This window comes from Nycticebus coucang, chromosome X, assembly GCF_027406575.1.
Source record: "Nycticebus coucang isolate mNycCou1 chromosome X, mNycCou1.pri, whole genome shotgun sequence".
Lineage (NCBI taxonomy): Eukaryota > Metazoa > Chordata > Mammalia > Primates > Lorisidae > Nycticebus > Nycticebus coucang.
Genome location: NC_069804.1, coordinates 32,301,662 through 32,326,697, shown reverse-complemented (window position 1 = coordinate 32,326,697; position 25,036 = coordinate 32,301,662). Strand labels below are relative to the sequence as shown.

At 35.7% G+C, this 25,036-nt stretch overlaps 1 protein-coding gene across 6 annotated transcripts in view; it reads left to right on the top strand.

Annotated features, from left to right (window-relative positions):
* DMD (dystrophin) overlaps nucleotides 1-25,036 on the top strand; it is a 2,416,375-nt gene that overhangs the window by 1,594,269 nt on the left and 797,070 nt on the right. For all 6 annotated transcript variants that reach the window (XM_053581215.1, XM_053581214.1, XM_053581218.1 and 3 more), the window contains one exon: nucleotides 14,355-14,456. In XM_053581215.1, the coding sequence (XP_053437190.1) occupies nucleotides 14,355-14,456 (102 nt within the window). The remainder of the gene's footprint in view (nucleotides 1-14,354; nucleotides 14,457-25,036) is intronic.

Genomic DNA, 25,036 nt, shown 5'->3' with positions numbered 1-25,036 from the left:
AAGAAGTCTATTTACCCACGGGGCAATCGTATTAAGAGAAGGAATGAATAATTTTGAATAAATTAATTGTAGTATCTACCAATATCTTAGACTTTCATTGATTCCAAAACAAATTTGTTTTATATTTCAACATCTCTGAAGTTGAGATCTGTTATACAATAGATAGTATTTACAAACTTTAAATTTTTAACATTCTTGCCAGTATATATAACAATAATGGTCCTTCCAATCAATGATAGATTAGATAGAAAAACTATTGATTGTGGTGGTCAACAAAATAGTCCCATTGGCAGAAAATACTCTTTATAAATAAGAAAGTGCTAAGCGAATGGACACTTATGTTCATAAAACAAAAGCTGTCATTTTTATCGTAAATTTCTTTATTTTCAGTAGCAGAATGCATACATCATTCAGATCAGCTTATTTGAATAAAAAGCATGCATTAATAGTAAACCTTCTATCTATTCATGTATTTATATATATTCATTTTTAGAAGACCAGTTAGAATATAAAAGTACAATCCCCTTGTTTAAAACTCTTTTGTAGCTTCTCCTTCTCTTCTGAGGGTGGTATAAAAGATTTTTCTTTCCTGTGCCCCTTGTCTTCTATTCTTGCCCCATTTTTCTCGTTCTCCCACGTGGTATCTCCCTACTGCTTCTGGTGTTGCCTTTGAATATTCCAGATTCCTTCTTGGAATACTTTATCACTATCATCACTACTACCTTGTAAACCAGGTACACAAGCTGTTTTTTCTCCAAGCCATTGTTCAAGCCTTTCTTTCTTGACCCTCTTACTCATCAACCAAAGCACTGATCAGTTCCTTCTCTGAGCTTCATTGTTCATTGCACCTTGCTGGTTGTTATAATTTTAACGTGTGTTTTTGTGCCTGTATTTTTATGTTCCAAGTTCCTAGCTCACACGCTGAAACACAGTAAACATGTAATAAATGTGAAATGAAAAAATATATGAATTCTTGAACATATATGAAAAGGGTGTTGATATCCTCCTTATAGTGTTTGAGATATATATCCATAACATATATTCACATATTCTAAGGCTAGCAATAGGTAAGATGAAGAAAACTTAAATAAATTCAGTGAAAGAAAACAAGGCAATCCTTGCTATCCCTAAGAACATCAAATTTCTGGTTACACACACACGAAATCAACTTACTGTTGAATTAGAAATATAATAATAAACCACTTCTTAAAAAATGTAAGTATTAATTTGCATATGGCTTGCACCTTTCATGTTCAAAAGTGGTTTTTTCATCATTAACCTTTGTTTCACTGTTTGTCCGAATAGCAGCTGGCCAATATTAGCAATGCCATTTAATAAGAAATAACCAAAGCTAAAAATGGTTGGTATTCATCATTTTAGAAACCTATCAGGACTGGATCTAAAAATAGACCATGATATTTTCTTTGTGAGTATTAACAAAGACTTACTCCTTATTACCTAATCAATGCAAATTGTCAATAGTGAATTGTTAACACTCTAAATAAAATAAAACTATTGTTCATATCATAAGGATATTACCTCCTGGTGCACAATTTTGCATTGCAGGGGTCATTAAGAATAAGGCAGGGGAAGGAAACTTAAATGGAAATGTTCCATTATTAGAAGTGAGTATTTTTTGTGGAAGTCCCATGAAGCCTTTCTCTTTTGAATGTTCTTTGAAGCTGAACACTTTCTACTTACAAAACCTGGCCACTATAATTAGCTATGTTTTCATTTCAGTGGTGGCCTTCTTCACCTTATCTTAAATCATATAAAGATGTGAGGCCATTTGTGAGATAAAAGGTTTACTCGAACCATTCTCTGACCTGGATATCAGAGGTTTGGCAATCATAAACCCACTAAGAAACCCTTGGAGCATTTTCAAGGCTATGTAAGAATTTATTACTTTCTCTGTGGGAAGAGACAGGATTTTTTCTCATATGATATGCTGGAAGAATATAGGAGGATGTATTGGAATTAAAGAGGAGGAGAAAGATTTAACATAAGATCAAGAAACATGTCTGTCAGTTTTAGCAAGAAGTCATGATAAGCACCTGTTCACATCGTATACACAACAGAATGAGGAAGAAAGTGGGGATTTGGTGATAGTATCTGTGAAATTAGATGAACTCTTTTTTGTAAGAATGTTAAGTATTAGGAAAAATATATGAAAGGTATCATGTTTGGACATATAGTAAATGTTTAGCAATTCTTCTTTGTTACTGTTATTATAGCAATTAATCTTTTTTGAATTTTTTGAATTTTTATTAAATTTTCATTAAAGTCATAACTGTATACATATATGGGGTACAATGTCATGATGTGATATGCAATGTAGAATGCTTAAATCAAACTGATTAACATCACCAGCAATATCCTTATAGTAGCTATTTGCCATTTTCAGCATAGTTAAGAATTTTAGCAGCATTTATCACCTCTGTGTAGTCATGAGGCTTCTTTAAGGTTGTCTGTGGCTTTTAGCTTTTCTAAGTCAGGTTTTATCTGAGTTGAGTTTTTTTTCCACTTTTAATTTTTATTTTTATCTTTTACATATACATGTGTTAATTAGGTGTCCATTTTTTTTTGCCTTCACAAAATTAAGAAGACTTAAGATTTAATAACAATAACAATGTTTAAGATAAGGATTAGAAATAAAAATCTTTGGGCAGAGCCTGTGGCTCAGTGAGTAGGGCACTGGCCCCATATACGGAGGGTGGTTGGTTCGAACCCGGCCCTGGCCAAACTGCAACAAAAAATAGCTGGGCGTTGTGGCAGATGCCTGTAGTCCCAGCTACTGGGAGTCTCAGGCAAGACAATCACCTGAACCCAGGAGCTGGAGGTTGCTGTGAGCTGTGATGGCACAGCATTCTACGGAGGGTGATGGAGTGAGAAAGAAAGAAAAATCTTGTAAAGAATGAATGAACATAAGTACATTCAGAAAAGGAATCAGACAATTGCCACATCAAAATATTAAGCAATAATAATAATAATAATGCAAAGAAAGTAACATTCACATTGTCAAATAAGAGTATGTCTATTATAGAATGCTTTGACTCTGAGATTCAGTATGGAGTCATCAGTTAACTTCTTATTATTTTTTTTTAAGTATCAAAAAATAGACAACTAATATTTATAAATAAAAATAAAAGATAATTTCAAAAAAAACAGATCATGCTAAATCTTATAGACAATAGAAAAAGAAGAAATACATCAAAATCATTCTACTTGATCTGGGTACACCTGATATTAAAGTTGGAGAAAATATATTATTATAAAGGAGAAATTACAAACATATGCCACTTATAAATGACGATACAATATCCTAAACAACATATCAAGATGTTGAGTTAAAAATTAATGTTTAAGCAATATACTTTGGTCAAAATTGAAACCATTTTATGTGAAAATTAGTCACTGAGTTGAGTTTTATTTGCATGGAGGGCTACCAAAAATTTTGAATTTATTTCACCTATCATTCAATTTTTAGGATTATTATCAGCTTCTTAAAGTGTATTTTCCTCACATTCATTTAAGAAAAATATACTAAAGGATATTTTAAGTGAAATTAATTAGATTTACTATAGTTGACCCTTCAAGCAATAATAACTTACCCTGAATAACCTATCTTTGAACTAATAAATTCAAACTGCAAATAAATGTAGTGAGGTAAATTGTGGAAATTCATCTTCAAAATGGTCTTTCTAAAGTGATTTATTAAAGGTGCATATAATTAGAAATCCAGTTCTCCAGAAATGTGCCAAAGAGAAGTAACCACAAAGAATTCAGAGCTGAACATGAATTCTTTTCACCTATTGCTCTATTTCTATAGGACCAACAGTAAATCTCATCTAGGTACTTAAAATCTTCATTATGTCATTAGAGGATGAAGAGATGACAATAAAGATGACACACTAATAGAAAACATTTCTATGGAGAGAAATGAGGTGACTTTGTAATGTTCTTTCACCAGGTGACTAAATCTAGACTATAGATTCTAGAGCTAATCTGGTGAACTGAAGAGGGAATATTTTACCTCCTGCAGGCGCAACATACTGACATTTCATTTGGCGTGCCACCTGTACCCTAATCTACCATCTATCAAGCATCTGCTTAGGACTTGGAGGACTCAGTGATGCTTGGGCTACCTTAATGTCAGCCTTGCTGTCATATCTGTTCATTTGTCAATGAGGATTTTATTTATTTATTTTTTTACCTTTTTTTTTTTTTTTTTTGCAGTTTTTGGCCAGGGCTGGGTTTGAACCCACCACCTCTGGCATATGGGGCCGGCGCCCTACTCCTTTGAGCCACAGGCGCTGCCCAACGAGGATTTTATTAATTCTAATTTGTGTATGCATTTCTTATGGAAATTCTTTGTAATATTGAATGCAATCTCTTCACCCTGTCTATTTTCTGGTGCCTTCTGAATAGTGGCATCTGTTCTTTGCAATCTTTAGAACTCTCTGCGATAGAAGAATATAAGTCAGGGAGATAAAGATGTTGATCACTTGGCTGCACACCCGAAACATTAATGAAATTATTGACTATTTGTATTCATTTTATGAAGGTACAGGATTCACACTGGATTGCAGTCATAAGTCATTTTAAAGGAAAAAATTCCCAGTCCTCCTAAAATATACTTTACATTTGAACTTATCACAATTTTGTACGACTGTTTTTCTCTCTCTCTCTTTTTTTTTTTTTTTTTGAGACAGAGTCTCACCTTATCGCCGTTGGTAGAGTGACGTGGCGTCGCAGCTAACAACAACCTCCAACTCCTGGGTTCAGGCAATTCTCTTGCCTCAGCCTCCCGAGTAGCTGGGACCACAGGTGCCCGCCACAACACCTGGCCATTTTTTTGTTGCAGTTTGGCTGGGGCTGGGGCTGAACCCACCACCCAACTCACGGAACCACAAGCGCCGCCCCGTGTTAATTTTTATCCTAGAGAATGAATCAATACTCCTATAAGTTTCATTCATAATTATTATCACTAAAGATTGTGTGTGTATGTCTCTTAATTTTCCAGAGAAAAACATTGCCATTCATTTGTTTCACTTAAGGCAAAAGCTAAACTAATTGGTCTTGTTATAGTTGCTACCAGTGTTAAGATTTATCTAGTCAGCTTATTATTGCCTAAAACCTATCTGGTTGCTGAATTTTGTTTTTTTTTATGTTGAAATATGGTTATTGATTTTTTTACATATACATGTGTTTATTTGGTTTCCGCTTCTTGCCTTCACAAAATCAAAAAGGTTTAAAATTCAATAACTAGCAATGTTTAAGATAAGAACTAGAAACAAAAAACCTCGTAAAGAATGAAGATAAATATATTCAGAAAAGAAATCAGATGACTGCTGCAACGAAACATTGAGCAATAATAATAATAATGCAAAAAAAGTAACATTCACATTGTCAAATAAAAGTATGTCTATTATAGAATGCTTTGACTCTGAGGTTCAGTATGGAGTCATCAGTTAACTTCTTATTTTTTTTTCCCAAAGTCTCAAAAAGTAGACAACTGATATTTATAAATAAAAATAAAAGAATTTCAAAACCTATCTGGTTGCTGAATAGACAACTAATATTTATAAATAAAATAAAAGATAATTTAAAAATCTATCTGGTTGCTGAATTTTAAAAAGAGGAACATGTAGTGATGTTTAGAGGAGCACATCTCTAATATTCTATTCACAAGAGAAACAGAGAGCCCTGGATTTGAGCTCCCTTTCTTTGATTAACCTCCCATGAAGGATATATTCAGTATTAGTTGTGTCCCTTCTTTAGCTTTGTTGCTCATCTATAATATACAACATGGTGACAGCCATGTAATTCTCTTTTCACTTCCCTTTGGAGTTTCTACAAGCTCCTGATTCAACTTTTCTACTCTTTTTGCTCCCTTGTTCTGCCTTTCATTCATTCATTTTGATTCTTTTATCCTGTGGAAATATATACCTAATTCTGACCCTTTCTTCTTCACTCACTCTATAAGTATCACTGGGAAATTTTTTTCCAACTGCTGCTTTTACACCCCACGTCTATATTTTTAGTCTGACCACTAATCTGCACACTCAGCTTGTTTTTCCTGTACATCTGCATCAGTGTTACAGGTACCTTAGTTCCTGAGCCCAACATGAACACATTAAAATGCTCCTACACGCAAGTGTACCTATCTGCCTTATACCCCTAGTTACTTCCTCACAAGCCATCGAATTTCAGTGGCTCTCAAAATTCTCTTCTCCCTGATCAAATCCTTCCAATCTTATACCCACAACATCTTCTTAAAAATGATCCTTCTGTATGGGCTGGGTGCAGTACCTCATAAGTGTAATCCTAGAATTTTGGGAGGCCAAGGAAGAAGAATTGCTTGAGGCCAAGAGTCCAAGCCCAGCCATAGCATCATAGTGAGATACCCCTACCCTTGCCAGCTCTACAATTTTTTTTTTAATTAGACACACGTGCTGGTGTCAGCCCATAGTCCCAGTTACATGGGAGGCTGAGGAAGGAGGATCTCTTGAACTCAGCAGTTTGAAGTTGCACTATACTCCAGCCCAGTGACAGAGTGAGACTTTGTCTCAAAAAAAAATGTGATGCTTCCTGAATATCCATGCTGCTCCTGTTTGTTCAATGAGTACTTGGACTTGTAAAGGAGTTTCCTAACTATGGTCTTTCCACCAGCCTCTATCCTTAAAATTGTTTTTACCAATATACCACTAGAGCTATCATCTTAAAAGGATCAGATCAGGGTTGGTTTCTAATAAATATCACAAACTAAAAAGTTCTTGGTATATACAATCGAGAGAGAGAGAGAGGGAATGTGCACGCTTTGTTCTATCTTCCCTAACACCAGCAGGATCCTATGCATATTTATGTTAGCAGAGTATTATACCACTTCAACTCCTTATATTAGCCAAGTTCCTCACCAGCTTAGGGACTTTGCACTTGCCTTTTCCTCTGCCTAGACTACTCTTCTCCAATCTGTTGATATGGGACATTTCATGTTTCATTCTGTTTCCTGCTAAAAGAAGAGGCCTCTCCTAGTCCATATCTAAGATAGAGTTCATTGTCATTCTCTCTGTATTTTATCTTCTTTCCTAGCATACTTATACATATACAGGCATACCTTGGAGATATTATGGGTTGAGTTCCAGACTACTATAGTAAAGTGAGTCATATGAACGTTTTGGTCTCCCAGTGCATATAGAAGTTATGTTCACGCTATTCTGTATTCTCTTAATTATAGAATAGATTATGTATAAAAATGGATATACCTTAATTAAAAATACTTTTTGCTGGAAAATTTTAATGATAATTTGAGCATTCAGTGAGTCATAATCATTTTGCTAGTGTTGGGTCTTTCCTCGATATGGATGGCTACTGATTGATCAGCGTGGTGGCTGCTGAGGATTAGGGTGACTGTGACAATTGTTTAAAAGATCACAGAAATGACGTTTTCCACATCAATTGACTTGTCTTTTCATGAAATATTTTTTTCTGTAGCATGCAATACTATCTAATAGCATTTACCCACAGTAGAATTTCTTTCAAAATTCAAGTCAATCTTCTCCAACTTGTCACTGCTTTATCAACTAAGTTTATGAAATATTCTAAATCGTTTTTGGTCATTTCAACAATGTTCACAACCTCTTTCTCAGGGGAAGACTCCATCCCAAGAATACACTTTATTTGCTCATCCATAAGTAGCCCTTCCTCATCTGTTCAAATTTTATCATGTGATTGCAGGAATTCAGTTAATTCTTCAAGTTCCAATTCTAATTCTAGTTTTTTTTTTGTTTTTTTTTTGCTATTTCTATTATTTCTGCAATTATTTGCTCCACTGAAATCTTGACACACACACCCCAAAGGCATTCATGAGGGTTGGAATCAACTTATTCCAACTTCCTAGTGAAGTTGATATTTTGATCTCTTCCCATGAATCACAGATGTTCTTACTGGCATCTAGAATGGTGAATGCTTCCAGAGGTTTTCAGTATACTTTGCCCAGGTTCATCAGAGGGATCACTATCTATGGCAGCTATAGCCTTATGAAATATATTTCTTAAATAATAAGACTTGAAACTAGAAAGTACTCCATGATCCATGGGCTTCAGAATAGATGCTGTGTTAACAGGCATGAAAACAGGATTAATCTCCTTATACATCTCCACTGGAGCTCTTGAGTAACCCGGTAAATTGTCAATGAGCATTAATATTTTGAAAGGAATCTTTCTTCTGAGCAGTTAGTCTCAATAGTGGGCTTATAATATTCAGTAAAGCTTGTTGTAAACAGATAGACTGTCATCCAGGCTTTGTTGTTCCATTTATAGAGCACAGGCAGAGTAAATTTAACATAATACTTAAGGGCTCCAGAATTTTCAGAATTTTAAATGAGCATTGACTTCAACTTAAAATCACCAGTTGCATCATCCCCTGACATGAGAGTCAGCCTATTCTCTGAAGCTTTGGACCCAGGCATTGACTTCTCCTGTCTAGCTATGAAGGTCCTAGATGGTGTCTTCTTCCAATAGAAGAAGGCTGTTTCATCTACATTGAAAATATCTTGTTTAGTGCAATCATGTTTATCAATGATCTTACCTAGAACTTCTGAATGACTTGCTGCAGCTTCTATGTTAGTGCTGGCTGCTTCACCTTGCACTTTTATGTTATGGAGATGGCGTCTTTCCTTAAACCTCGGGAACCAAACCCTGATGCCTTCCAACTTTTTTTCTGTGGCTTTCTGACCTCACTCAGCCTTTTTAGAATTAAATAGAATTAGGGTCTTACTTTGGATTAGGCTTTAGTTATTATTGCTTTGATCTTCTGTCTAGACCATTCAGACTTTCTCCATATCAGCCATAAGCTGTTTCACTTTCTTATCATTCGTGTGTTCCCTGGTGTAGCATCTTGAATTCCTTTTTTTTTTTTTTAATTTTTGCCATTTTGCTTTTTTTTTTTTTTTATTTTTTTAGATTTTATTTTATTTATTTATTTTTGTGTGTGTGTGTGGTTTTTGGCCGGGGCTGGGTTTGAACCCACCACCTCCGGCGTATGGGACCGGTGCCCTTCCCCTTTGAGACACAGGCACCACCCTTGAATTTCTTTTAAGAGCTTTTCCTTTGTGTTCATAACGTTGGTTATCTGTTTGATGCTTTGGGCCTATCTCAGCTTTTCACATGTCTCCTCATTAAATTTAATCATTTCTTGCTTTAGATTGAAAGTGAGAAATGTACGACCTGTCCTTTCACTTGAAGACCTATAGGCTCTTACAGGGTTATTATTATAATTGGCCTAATTTCAATATTCATATGCCCTAGGGAATAGGGGGATCTGAGGCGAGAAAGGGAGATGAGATAATCTCCAGTCAGTGGAACAGTCAGAAAACACACAGCATTGGCCGGGAGCTCTGGCTCACGCCTGTAATCCTAGCACTCTGGGAGGCTGAGGCTGGTGGATTGCCCTGAGCTCAGAGGTTCAAGACCAGCCTGAGCCAGAGTGAGACCCTGTCTCTACAAAAAAAAAAAAAAGCCAGGCATTGTGGCAGGCACTTGTAGTCCCAGCTACCTGGGAGCCTGAGGCAAGAGAATCCCTTAAACCCAAGAGTTGGAGGTTGCTGTGAGCTATGATACCGAGGGCCACAAAGTGAGACTCTGTCTCAATAAAAAAAATAATAATAATAAATAAATAAAAGGAAAAAAAGAAAACACACAACATTTATCAATTAAGTTCATTGACTTATATAGCTGCTCTGAACAATCACAATGGTTACATCAGACATTGCTGATTACAGATCACTTTAACAGTTCTAATAATAATGAAAACATTTGAAGTATCACAAAAATTATCAAAATGTGACACAGAGATGTGAAGTGAGCACATGCTATTGGAAAAATGGCAGCGATAGACCTGCTTAACTCAGGGTTGCCACTCACCTTTAGTAAAAACATGTACTATCTATGAAGTCAATAAAGCAAAGTTCAATAAAATGAGGTATGTCTGTATGTATATACATGTGTCTATAGGCAGTCACACACATGCCTATGCATATCATATGTACATGTCATACTTAATGTGGATGTGTATATTATTATAAATATTGAATACACATATCTATGTATATACATAGATATCATACACCTATATACCTTATGTGTGCAAAGACTAGAAATTTTTCTTGTGCTGTCTCCCAGTGTCTAGCATATAGTAGGCTCTTAAAGTCATTTGATAAATATATTGAATGAATAATGCAGTGGGTATCTTATGAATACATATTATATTTTAAGAAATCTGATCTTTTTGAAAAGTTTAAACAATATTAGAAGTTCAGTGTGAAAGGTTTCACTGTAAAAATACTATGAAAAATAAAAATTGTATTGGGTGTCACCTGTGGCTCAAAGGAGTAGGGCACTGGCCCCATATGCCGGAGGTGGTGGGTTCAAACCCAGCCCTGGCCAGAAACTGCAAAAATAAATAAATAAATAATAAATAAAAATAACAGTTGTATCTAATGCATCAAATATTGTTTATCTCTATTTGGGGCAAGTGAGATATAAGGGAATCTGGAGAGAGTACATCCATTCCAGGAGAAATGAGTGAAGGAAAGGGAAGTGGGAGGGTTGGAAGGTAGTGAGCATGTGCTCACTCTGTGTCTCTGTGTCACGTTTTGGTGATTCTCAAAATATTTCAAACTTTTTCATTACTTTTTAAACTGTTACGGTGATCTGTGATCAGTGATCTTTGCTGTTACAATTGTAATTGTTTTGGGGTACCACAAACTATATGCTAGCACATGACAGGTTTTAGTATTCATAGAAGTTCCTGGGTTTTATGGGAAGCACAGTCTTCTAGACAATCCAGGTTTCCTCTTCCATTGAAATTACAAACCAAAATTAATCAATATTTACTATACTTCAGGTATAGTAATTATAAAATGCCTGATTTGAGGTTCCACTTTCAGAATCTGTTATGTAACATATTCCTTTGTTTGGTAAAACATTTATATTTGTGATCTTTCCTTGGTTCCCTAGATGGAGATTAAATTATATAAATAATTTAGCTAATAAGGAAAATAGTGAAAAAATAGAATTTTAGTTAAAAGGAAGTTAATGAAAGGATTAATTGAGTATAAAATAATCCCATTTGAACTTTCCACAGAAATGGTTTTAAGGTCTATTGGAAACAATAACATGAAGATGTAAAACTTTTAAAAAATAATGATTAAATCAAATCCAGAAGTAGAAGAACCGAGTCTGTATTTAACTCTAGCAATTTATTTAGAAAGAAAATTGTCTGTCATGAAAACATCCAACTGTCTGCGTGAACAAATGTCTCTATCAATATCCAGCCTAACACAATTCCCACAGGCTCAAAGTGCAATGATATTGGCCCATTTGGTGTTTTTTGATTTATCACTACCTATGTGATAGGCACTGCCAAGGATATAATGACTAAACAAGGTAGATATGGGTCTTACTGTCATAGAGGATTCTGTGTCCAAAACTGTATATACACATGGTACTTCTGATAATTGCAAGGCATTACAAAGGAGTTGAATGGTTTAAATACGACCTCAGAGTGGCAGTGGGAACAGGGCTCTTTGGTATCATTTTTCAAAAATTTACGTGGAAGACAATGATTATTGTCACACCAAGTGGCCACAATTCTACTGACCCATTGTGCCTCATCTCACATGGTTTGGCTACAGGGTTTATCTGGAATCTCTACGCATGGCTTTGTAGTCCAAATTTGGTTCTCCTTTATTATCAGAGAGGTATGACATTTTATTAGCACACGTAATAACGTGAAATGGATTCAGATGGTGAAGTAAAATTTCTTTATGCTTAGAAATAATGCTAATTAGAACAAGTCCTTTGGAGATTATAAATTCTTATGAGATGCAAAGAGGTAGCTTATATTAGTGGAAATAACATGAACTTTGGATTCAGACCCAAACTATGTTTGAATGTTATTTAACTCTCCTCCTTTCCATGGAATTTTAGGCAAGTTTTTCACATCATCATCACCACCACCACTACTATTATCCCAGCCACACTATCCTCATTTTCTTATCTATTTGAATCAGGGTTTGGGGAAGGTAAGTATAATCATTATGCAAATGGTAACTATGGTATTGTTGATAATCTCTGCCTGTGATGAAGCCAATTAAAAACTTTGTCTATGGGTGGCGCCTGTGGCTCAAGGAGTAGGGCGCCGGTCCCATATGCCGGAGGTGGCGGGTTCAAACCCAGACCCGGCCAAAAAAAAAAAAAACTTTGTCTATTAGCAGTAATTATTAATATTGAACATCACGAGAATAGTTTCTGGTAGTCAGTAAAAAAATAGAAAATAGTTCTTTGCCTTAGATAAACATATACAAAATGTTGGTAATATTGCTTCAAGTTAACTCATCAGCTTAGATGTGTAATGCATGTATAATTTTAAACATATAATTTAGATACCACACATGGATTTGGCTTGGTAATTTATGATGTATATAAATCATACATGTATCAGTGGAAAGATGCAGTTGTTTTTTTTTCTTAAATCATTTTTACCTTGCTAAAGATGTACTTTTTCCCTCTTTTCTCTACTTTCTTTTAAAATAGTCTATTTTTTTTTTTTGTAGAGACAGAGTCTCACTGTACAGCCCTCAGGTAGAGTGCTGTGGCATCACACGGCTCACAGCAACCTCTAACTCTTGGGCTTACGTGATTCTCTTGCCTCAGCCTCCTGAGCAGCTGGGACTACAGGCGCCCGCCACAATGCCTGGCTATTTTTCTGTTGCAGTTTGGCCGGGGCTGGGTCCGAACCCGCCACCCTCGGCATATGGGGCCGGCACCCTACTCACTCAGCCACAGGCGCCTCCCTAAAATAGTCTATTTTATTTTCGCTCTTAGAGTATTGAGACCATGTAACCATTTACCATACCAAAATGTTTTGAAAATTGGGCATTTAAGGGTGAATGAAGGGCCCATTCAGAATTCAGTGCCCAAAACTTGATGTTTCCCATTCCTGATCTGAGATCAGAGCTATTTCTACTTCTAGACAAGAATTATGGTATTTGGGTACAATACTTTGAGGTAACAGTACCCTTGGCAATGGGCAGTGAGACCATCAATTAATAGTGTAATAAGAGTGAAATGCTAAACTTCTATTCTAAAGGAACTGAAGTTTGCACACAGTACCATTAAAACAAAAGGTTAGTTAGGACACCCATAATCAAAGTGCCTGTATTCCACTGGTATTTATTATAAGACCCAGAGAAATAGTCTCTCAAGACCATTAACTGAGTATCCATAAATTGCCACACATCCTACTGTGCGGTATGATATTATTGTAATTTGGGTTCAGGAGTTTCTTACACTGATGGGCTGAGAGAGAACAGGTACAAACGTACTATATAAAAGAAACAGTGGCATGAAGACACGTACACACAGCAGTGCAGGGAGGCTCCAGGGTAGGAGAGAGAGGAAGAGAGATATAGGTTAATCAGGAGCTGCTCTCTGGGGAAGATTGCCCAAGCTCTGACTGATGCCTGACATTGATTAATCGATACTCTGTCCTAGTGTTTAACAAGTGTTCCATCCAGAAAGTCTTCTGTAATATTTAACTTCACTTCCTTCAGCTTCAATTTATGCACATTTCTTTTGTCCTGTCCTCAGAGACCTAGACAGCAGCCAGTAACAAAACCCTTTCTATTCATATATCTAAAGGGATTTTTTTCTGTCATACTTTAGTCTTCTCCAGGGGTAAGGAAAAACAAACAATAAAAAAAAATTAGTTTAATCATTCCTCAAAAGGCCTATTTAATTTGACTGCTTAATAAATAATAAGCTTTGATACTATGCTTTAATTGTTTACTCTTTGGAAAGAAATTTAATAATTTTGACAGTGATGTGGAAAGACTCGTTTGATTTGTATTTCAAAAGAAACTTTTAGGTTCAAAGCCCAAAATTGAATCTCATAGAAGAAGACGTTTATAAAGTAAAAAGAACATGAGGATGATTGAGATTATTGAAGCTAATACTAGTATTTGTCCATAGAAATAATATTAATAAATTATACCTCTCATTTTGCCTTTTACTTTTTTTGAAAGTATAAAGTTAGTGGCTGCGTTTCTACATAATATTTTTATTACATAATATGTAATTTAAGAGGCTATTAGGTTAATTTTTTTAACTTTATCGTGTTTCACAGAGACCTCTATTTCTTTCCTGTGCACCAGAAGCTATATTTTTGTGCCCCTGTGTACCAAGCAGAAATTGATCTGCGATACATGTGGAGTCTCCAAGGGTATATTTAAATTTAGTAATTTTATTGCTAACTGTGAAGTTAATCTGCACTATATGGGTTCTTTTCCCCAGGAAACTGAAGCAGCAGTTCAAGCTAAACAGCCGGATGTGGAAGGGATTTTGTCTAAAGGGCAGCATTTGTACAAGGAAAAACCAGCCACTCAGCCAGTGAAGGTAATGAAGCAACCTCTAGCCATATCCATTACCTCATAATGGGTTACGCTTCCCCTGTTGTACATTTGCCATTGACGTGGTCTATTTATAATCAATGAAATAACTTACAAGGAAATATTGCCCATAGTGTAATAGCAGAGGCAAAGCTGTCTTTTTGATCAACGTATCCTATTTATATATTGTGATCTTAAAGCTATTAACGAGTCATTGCATTAAAGGACTCATTTCTGTCCTGGTGTGCTGCCATCAATACCAAAAGTAGTCCCACCTTCAAGGTAGATTAAATTCTTTGGGGCTTTATTGCTTTGCTTGCCAGCCTTGATGCTTTTCATATTTTTTGGCTTAATTCAAATCAAGCTACTGCATCATACTGTCTGTCTCTAACAGCTGTAAAGAATCACAATATGGTCCGTGACCTTTCTTTTCTCTGTTGCTCTTTCTTATGAAAGAAGAAAATCAGCATTCGGGCTTCAGTACTTTATTGGGTCAAGAATTTTTAGTGAAATGTTGTGTAATTGCTTCTCTCTTTGGTAAAAAGCTAGCATGGAGAAAGCTTTCTACTTCTTTTCCTTTTCCATGTACATTTTGAAGTCTAGTTCACATTTATTCACATGAGAGGGAGATGGAAAGCCAGGTCAGTTTTCACAAAATAGCTGATCCAAGGCTTCCATTTGCAAATGAGAGTCTGGTGATAAATAGAAGTTAGGAATAAGTTACCTTATTCTCTGTACCTGACCAAAATCATGGTGGCACCCATTATGATGAAGGTTCCTGATGGCCTGTAGTGGTGGCTGTTTATTGATCAGTCTTGGTTTTCTCAGCTAACGTCACAGGCTGAGATATAGTGAGCCTTGCCCTCATGTTTAAAACTTCTCCAAAAAAATTCAGGTCAATAACCTCATTATACAATGCCGATTTGTCCTTGCAAACAACATTTCTATAACTTAGACTCTGTCTCTAAGATCACTGCTTAGTTTCTCTTGTGTTTGGCCCAAACATCATTTCTAGAAGATTGTTTGTTTTCCTTACAGTTTGCAAGGCACTTTTCCTTAGGCAAATTTACAGTTTAGTGTGTGCATCCAAACACCAGATGCTAAAAGGCACAGGTTTCTCTGTAGAGATCAACATATATTCATTCAGGAATACATCACCCGTGCTCCTAAAATCCAGCAAAGTAATTTGCATTCAGTGCTGAGCCTGGCATGGTCATTTTTCATAAACTAACAATGTGTTCAGTATTTAGACTGGAGAGCTAGAGGAAGTCCTGAAAGCAACAGGTTATGGGGTTTCTTTTGATTTCTGAAGAAGCCAGTCCCCAGAATGGTGAACAGAATGATTTTCATTGTAACAAGCCGTGAAATGGTTTTGGACAAATGGACCATCACATAAGTCCATTCTATCTACTGTTAGTTGATCCTCCAAGACTGCTCCATATAATGTATGACTATGAACCATCGTTTGGCACTAATTGTTACTGATAACAAATGTACATTTGTTTTGGCTTTCACTTTTGTGCTTTTGTAAACAGAGGGAAGGAAAAATCTTAATTGAAAGTCAGGGGAAAAAATTTGCTTTCATTATATGTAAAACAATCCAAGCGGTTGATGATAACTTATCACACCTCCACCCACACACTCATCTCCTGGGTCACTGAGATCAGACTTGAGCATGAGCATTATCTACTTTCTGCTGTTGCCTTGCTGAGAGGAAAGAAAAATGACGTTTCCGAAAGAAAAAGGGTCTATAACTTCCCTTCTCTTTCACATCCCTTAAAGCCACCTTGTAGCAGTCAGCATTGTTCTTTTTTTTTTTTTTTTTTTTTTTTTATTTGCATTGTTCTTCCTTTCCTTCTTTTCTCCTTCCCTGCTTCTCTGTTTCCTCTGAATTCAGCTCACCTGGGAGAAGCAGATCTTAAGTCAGCGGTTCTCAACCTGTGGGTCACAACCCCTTTGGGGGTCCCCTGCTTATCAGATATTTCCATTACGATTCCTAACAGTAGCAAAATTACAGTTATGAAGTAGCAACGAAAATAATTTTATGGTTGGGGGTCACCACAACATGAGGAACTGTATTAAAGGGTCGTGGCTTTAGGAAGGTTGAGAACCACTGCCTTAAGTGAAAACCCATTCCTGTCCTATCATTTCTTCCTTGGGTTTGGAGAAAAATCAACTTATCAAGTTGATAGCGATGAAAGGCAAGGTTGATTTGGAAGTTTTGGGTGTGAAAAAATAGCAAAATTTTGATTCATGCCCCCACTTTTGATATGGACCAGTACCTTGGAAACGCCTGAATATAAACTATATTTATATTATATGTGCTATAGAGACAGCATCGCAGTTTGGAATATAACACCCAGCATACAAGGTGGAAAGCTGAGAGGGTTGTTTAAATCTCTGCATGGATCAAAGACTTCTTTTTAAAGATTATGGATGATTTTTGTAAAGGGTGATCCATTGCTCTCATGATATATGAACAAAATCTTTTTCACGTTTGAGTCCATATATCAAATTTTTAAAATTGTGCAATTTCTAAAGTCTCTTTTCCTTAACTCTGAGGTTTCTCACCTCTTAATAGAAGGGAATGGGTCTGAGTAGCCTACAGTACATTTTCATGAGAGAAGTTTGTATTTGTTTGTTTGTTTGTTTGTTTGGATGGATGGAGGAGATCCATGTAGAAACAAAACAATTATGAAGATGAAGGTGATGTTCTTTTAAAAGAGAATGACGATCTCTCATGATATGTGTGTCTAAGCTCCAACATTTAAAGGGATAATTAATATGTCCACTGCTGGCAGACATTCTTATTAAAGATACATTGGAGAATGCGTCTATCTCTCTCCTGGAAATTGTCTATTAGCACCTCCGCATTCTGCCTTGGACAGCCTGTCTGTCCAGCTCCTACTCTCACCTCCTAAGCTGAGTTCTGATCGGAAGCTGGCTCATCCCTGTTCAGTTTCTTTCCTTTCCTTTTCTTCACTTCATCAAATTATCTAGAATTTCTTTAATTTTTAAATATGGTATATTTTTGGTTCATTGTTTTTTTCATCTCCAAATATCCAACTTCATTCTTTTTTTCTGCAAGTCTTTCCCATGAAATTCAAATATATATTTATGAGACAATCCCACTAATGACATATATGTAGTACTAGATCTCTGATGTAAAATTACTGGAACAATCTTAGAATAATATGATTAAAGAGCTAAGTTTCTTTGTTTTGCATTTTAATTCTCTCTCTCTCTCCCCCACCACACTTTTATTTCATTCATATGTTGTTTCTTCGTTTTAACTGAAGATTGATTATGTAAGTTAAATTGTTTAAAATTGTGCTAAAGTATGCCTTTGATAATAGTATTTTATGATAATACCATAGATAGAATGGATTTTAATATGTTCCATTTTCCACAGAGTAATAACTAGATGCTCAATAACACCCCATTTAGCAGTTAAATAGCAACAAAACAACTGCCATCTGTAACAATATCCATAACTACAAAAGAAATAAACCATTTGTTACATCATTTTTTTAAATTTTTCTTTTTTAACTCTTTTGAACTTAAGCATATAGGTGCCATTTTTTCCATTCATATTTGGTTTTATCCTTATTTGAAAAACAACTACTCTTTCTGTTATTTTTAAATGTGTTTAAGCATTTAAATGCTGGTATCTCCTTCCATATATTAGAACTGAGAACACTAGTGAAATTTTAAATGTCTTCATTACTTTCTGAAGTGGTAAGATGAAGCCAGCTGGCTTGCCTTACTAACTTTTTATATTACCAAAAGAAATCTTCCATACATGAACCTAACAATATATTTTACTTACCGCTCTTGAATGATTTTTAAACGTAACAGACAAAGTAAGGTATGAAGAGCCGTCTATATATCCATCCTAATTTTTAACATAAAATAATTGCTGTAGACAAATGGTCAAGAGGTCAATTATATTCTTCCAGGCGTCATTTCCTCAGATATAAGCTGCAAAATGACAGCATCATTAGTCATTTTCAATTATAGTCAGTCACAACCAGGGATATTTCATTTTCCCAGCTGTTTTGTTGCTAATTAACTAGATTAAGCTGTTTTTATTTTTTCTCCCAATGAGTTCGTTCTACTGCCAACATCAACATCTTGACAATTCCAAGAACTTCCTTAGGGTTTATTTTTTGCCTAACAATCTTTAATATATTGCTCACAACAGATGTGTGTCTAAAGATTTATTTATGGTATAATAGGTCGAGTGGTGTCTCCTTGGTCAAAATGTTGCCCAATTAAATATTATGATTATGATAGTATCTGGAGTTGATTAGTGTCTTGTTGATAAAAAATATTGCCCAATTAAATGGTATTACAATTATAATAATATTTGGATTTTGGCAAATATTGTGCATCTGATCTCATTTACCTGCTGTGACTCTTTGTAACATCAGAGATCAACAGAATTAACAGATATAAGTTGTCCCCTCAAATGAGCAAGTCTATTTTTGTCTGGCATACACAGTGAACATAATTTCCATGCCAAAAGCAATAGAAAAAGAAAGAAAATGACAATATTGGAGGTATTTTATGATTTATTAATACATGAGTAGCAGCATTTTATCTTTTAAAAAATACAAATTTACTTTGCAACTAAGAAAAATGTTTTAGACTATAAGAGGTTGAATAAATGCTAATAACAATGTCACAGTGCTTAAACATGAGGCGAGCCCCACTTTTCCAATGAGAAGTTAAAATTTATAGATTTCTGAGCAACCCGTAAACATAAACATTTAGAGACAGGTATGGGAATTGCCAAATGTCTGATTATATTTAATTTCTTAATTGAGTAGCACTTTCATATTCGCAAATTATATATTTTAAAAAATAATATACTAATTTAGAAATACTGCCATGCCTATATTTTATGCAGAAATTTCATTCAGGATCTTCATATGTATATTTTAGACTCCCAGAATGCGTAGTCTTTCTTCCTACTTGCAATATGACATTTGTTGGGATCCCCACATGATACTATTAAAGCCCTCTGGCCAGAGATCACTAGAAATGTACATATAATCAAAAAATTAAGAATATTTAGCTTATTGCAGCAGGGGAGAAAACACTTTGTGCAGATCGTGGACATCTCAATAAAGAGCTCTTACAGAGTTTAGTTGTCTGAGTGATTTGAAGGAGGAATTAGCAAAGTGGAAGCCATTTCTGGATTAGATACTGTCAGAAACAGTCAATGTGGTGATCAGTATCTTCATTTTTATCTAGAAGGAGAGCGGATTAAAGCAGATTTAGAGATGCCATTAAAGGAGTAGTAATGCCTCATACATAGTATTAGTCATTTGTGTGATGGCTGAGTAGCTGCATTTCTGTCTTGTTCCAAGAATGGCCATGGGGTTGACTTGTCCCTGTCTATTTTCGGCAAGTGTTTTTTACATTCAGCTGGGACCATCACAGACTAGCTACCAGCAAGGCCATTTTTCACTTTCTCAATGCTGTCCTTGAAATTTTTATCCCAAACTTTAATATCCATTCACAAAACATGTAAGAGGGAAATTGATCTGTTATTTTTCTTAGTTATGAATTTTTGATTCCCCCAAAGAGTAACTTTTTTTTTTTGCTTTTTTTATTATTTGTGTTTTTCAATGACCTTAAAAGACTTATTTCCAATGACCTTCACCACTGATGATTGTAATACAGGAGGAATAAGTGCTGATGGTTTACTGACTTTCTTTGCCTCCCTCTGTTTTGACTAAGCGAATTCTGTTAAAACCTTTCCTTAAGCATCCCCAACTCACATCTTTTGAGGTTATTTCAAGCTTATGCGCAAAATTATTGTTGAGAATAAAACAAACGAGACACAGGAGACATTATGAAGGCTCTAAAATGAGCTGACTTTTCTGAGGAAATATTTGGGTGAAAAGTCTCAATTTACATAGTAACTCATGCTGGAACTAGGCAAGGATTTTAGAGATTTGAGTTTCACTTCTGGTTCTCAGTTGTATTAATAACACTTAGAGAGATGAGATAGAGCCACACATTTCAGTTACAAAGTTCACATGCATGTCTGTGTATATACAGCCATAAGTGGATCCCTTTATTTCTATAGCAGATATTAATTGCCTACCTCACATTGATACATTAGAAAGAAATACTATTTTTAAATTTTGGAAATCTCAAACTCAAATAGAGTTTAAAACTGTATTACATCTTATTTTTGTTTTTACAAATAAATGATTTTAATGTTATGATCATATTAAACATGATTTTTCCTTATCATACCTCATACCTCAAATAATATTTATTTCTCAAATGCCTTATTACTTAATGGTAAAAAAAAAAATCATTCAGTACGATTTTTAAAATACGTGATAATTTGAGGCAGGAAAGCACCCACAATTTTATCTATGCTAGAAAGCCATTAGTTCTTTTTATTAAAATTTTATTTTGTTTGTTATAGATACATATAAGTTGCACAGATTATATGGTAGGTGTGATATTTTCATACATGTATAATGATAAAATCAGGATGATTGGGATATCCATCACCTTAAAAATTTATTCATTTTAGGGCGGTGCCTGTGGCTCAAAGGAGTAGGGTGCTGGCCCCATATGCCGGAGGTGGTGGGTTCAAACCCAGCCCTGGCCAAAAACTGCAAAAAAAAAAAAAAAAAAATTATTCATTTTAAATTTAAAGAGAAAGCTCTATTCAGAAATCACTTTTTCTTTTCTTTTCTTTCTTTTTTTTTTTTTTTAGAGACAGAGTCTCACTTTATCACCCTTGGTAGAGTGCCATGACATCACAGCTCATAGTAACCTCCAACTCCTGGGTTTAGGCGATTCTCTTGCCTCAGCCTCCCCAGCAGCTGGGACTACAGGCGCCCGCCACAACGCCTGGCTATTTTTTTTGTTGCAGTTTGGCTGGGCTGGGTTTGAACCCACCACCATCGGTATATGGGGCTGGCACCCTACTCACTGAGCCACAGGCGCCACCCTTCTTTTCTTTTTTTATATGTTTAGTATAATATTATAAATTTTTATTTCAAAGTATTAAAGGAGTACAAATATTTTTGGTTACATGGATCACTTTTATAATGCTTGAGTCAGAGCTATAAATGTGCTAGTCACCTAAATAATGTTCATTGTGCCCCTTAGGTAGGTTTTTGCCCCTCCCTTTTTCCCCTGCTTGACTTCCACTGTTTTACTTCCCTCTGTGCACAAGTGTGCTCATTGGTTAGTTCTGGTATAGTAGCAAGTACATGCAAGACATAATTTATTTTTATCAGTGCTTGCAAAATTCCTGAAATGGGACAATAATAGCCTACTCCCATTTCCTTTCCTTCTTTATCCTTGTAAAATATGTAATATTTATAAGGATGTTTGAAATTTATAAAAACTACACTGTGTTATAAATGTTTTGTCTCTTAGCTTTTTAAAAATTCATGACCGTGTTTTAAGGAAGCATTCACATTGTTCCACTAGCATAGATCCATAGTTCTCAGTTATCCATTTCCTTAACATACACATCCATGTTGGACTTAATTCCTCACAATACAGCAGAAAATTTTCTTCTAGGTCCCTGTGTCCTTCTAAACCTGGGTGAAACTTCTTTGGCATATACTAATGTGTGAATATGATCAGTATGTTTTTTTGTTTGTTTTTGTTTTTGAACTTACGCCCATGTTTCTGCTGATAAGCACCAATTGTAACTGAAGTTGTAGCTCTGTGCTTTAGACATGTCTTGCTGTTCCTTTCTTTATCACCTCATCCCTAAAGGGACCTGAATTTGTTACTCTTGCTAGGAAATTGATTTTTGAAATACAGTCTAGTTCAGGAATTATAAAAGCCTAATAAAATGATTACGCACATGGAAAATCTACACAGGCTCTTTCAGGTCATCTAAAAGTTAACAATGGTATATAATTCACAGTTGTAGTCCAGTTGGGAGGAGAAAGACTTAATTACCGCTTTCTCTTTTCCTTCATTAAGTAGCCATTTTTACTTAATTTGATTCAATTCAGAAATATTTCTTGAACCCCCATCATTAGGAATCATTGGGTATGAAGAGAACACCATACAAGGAGTAGAAGACCCAGTACCTGCCCTCCAAGTGGCACATGCTGTAACTGGAAAGACTTACTCCGATAGGGCGGACTTGAAAAAACACCTTGATAGGAAGTTTCTCTTCAGCATTTACCAGCTCAAAATCTCAACTACCAGAGATGAGAAAATACAAACACACACATACGGACACACACACACGCTCACACACACACACACACACACATACACACACACTTCTATATTTGTCTACATGGCCAAAGCCTTCAGCTGGTCCTGACCACTTTTCACTCCAATTAACCACATTATTCTCCCAACTCATCTCTTTGCTCCCTTCTGATAAAGCCCCCACACTGTGAATCCTATCACTCCTCTGCTCTAAACACTTCCCTCCACTCTCTGCTTTTAGAAGACAGTCTAACAATCTCACATTTTTACAAGGCCTTAATAAATTGCCATTGGATCTAGTCTAAAAGTTTTGTATCATTCCATATAAACACCATAGTCTAGATAACAAGTCTTTTTTTTCCTGAAAGGACTTGATGTCTCTTGTTTCTGTGCCTTTGCACATACTTTTTTTGTCTGTCTGTATTACCCTTTCTTCATCTGGCACTCAAACAGCACCTTTCCGAAAAATTCTTAGTCATCTTTAAGACCAATTCAGGTATGAGTGATCTAATGTACTCTCCAGGCTGAGTTAAGCTGTTTCCCTGATGTATCTTATTGAAATAATTATTATTCCCTAAAAACTCTGTTGTAACTTATCTACACGGCTGTTTTCTCCACAAGGCTGTGAATACATAGAGGTTATTATCTTTATTTTTGTAAGCTTACTAACTGGCACAGAGTAGTAGCTAAAGATTTTTTTTCTTGAATGAATAAACAAATGCATGTTTGTACTGAAATGATTAGCATTAGATTAATGATTAGTATTAAGCCACACCACACACCACGTATATAAAACATTCTAGTTAGTTTGCATTCATTACTATTCTTGTTTATTCAATACCTCTTTAAAGGGCTTGTAGATTCTGGCTCTTCCAACTTTGATTCTTCAGAATAGAAGTGCAATTTCTATTAATGTATTCATTTAGTCAAATCCAATGTCAATGAAATTATTTGTATTCCTCACAGCATATGCATGGGAATTTATAACTGTATAAAAGTTATTAACCCTCATGGGCACTGGTAAAGCTCTTAAGAGTAGTGCTACTGTATTAATAAAGTGTTACTAGTTTTAACTAAAAGTTTCAGTGGCTGGCTTATCACCCAACTGGAGTGTTTTTCTTGCTCATATAACAGCCCAGTGTGTGTGTTTCTAGCCAAGCAGCTATCCTGAATGTGTTATCATAGAAACCTAGGTTCTATCAATCCTGTGGCTCTGCCCTTGGCAGATTTTCTCTACTATAATTTCTTTAGAGAATTAAGTCCTACTGAAAATTGTCTGAGGGCCTATTTTGTTATTTTTTCAAGTGTGGTACATATCTAGTTCATCACAGATGCCTAGGTAACTCATCAGGTATAATGGATGCCTTATAATTTGCTCATGGACAATTCATATCAGCATCACCTGGAAAAGGATTAAAAATGCAATTTCTTGGGCCTTACCCAAGACCTACTAAATCCAAAACTATGGGGTTTGCACACAGCATCACTATTTAACAAGGCCTCCAGGTGGTTCTGTTGATCTAAAGCATGAGAAACATCACTCTAGGGCAGTGGTTCTCAGCTTTCCTAATGCCTCCTAATGCTGTGACCCTTTAATACAGTTCCTCATGTTGTGCTGACCCCCAACCATAAAATTATTTTGGTTGCTACTTCATAACTGTAATTTTGCTACCGTTATGAATAGTAATATAAATAACTGATATGCAGGATGTATTTTCATTGTTACAAAGGGATCACGACCCACAGGTTGAGAACCACTGCTCTAGGGTGTTAGGACTTAACTCTCTCTGCCTCCCCATCCTCCCCCCAATCACTTATGAAGGATGCTACATCAGACCTCAGAGTCCTCTGCTTCCACTCAGCGGAAAGTGAAATAGAATAGAAACCTCACCCAATTTTTGAAAGCTTCCAGCCAGCACTGACGAACATCACTACTGCTCACATTCTACTACCTATACCTAACTAATTATATGGCTGGCTGCCCAGCGGTGTGTTGGAGCCAGCTATGCTAGCTCAAGAGAGAGTATTGTTAAATTTTCAGGCATTTTGTAAGCCACTTGATAGTATCTTGGTAATTTAAAATCGACTATGGTGAGAGTATTTACACCATAGTTAATGGCAAATGCTAAAATCAGAGTGGCTTTTTTTCACCCCCAGAGAGCCAGTCATAAGTCATTAAACATTTACCAGCATACCACTGGCAACTTGGCTCATGCCACAAGGACTTCTGCAGCTGAAAAAGCCCTTCAAATTTGTCCTGTTTTCAGCCAAATGGGCCAGACTTTTGAACCTTCACCTTGATCAGTCATTGAATAAGGACTGCCAAGAAAAGGGCATGCTGGCTTGGCGCCCATAGCACAGTGGTTA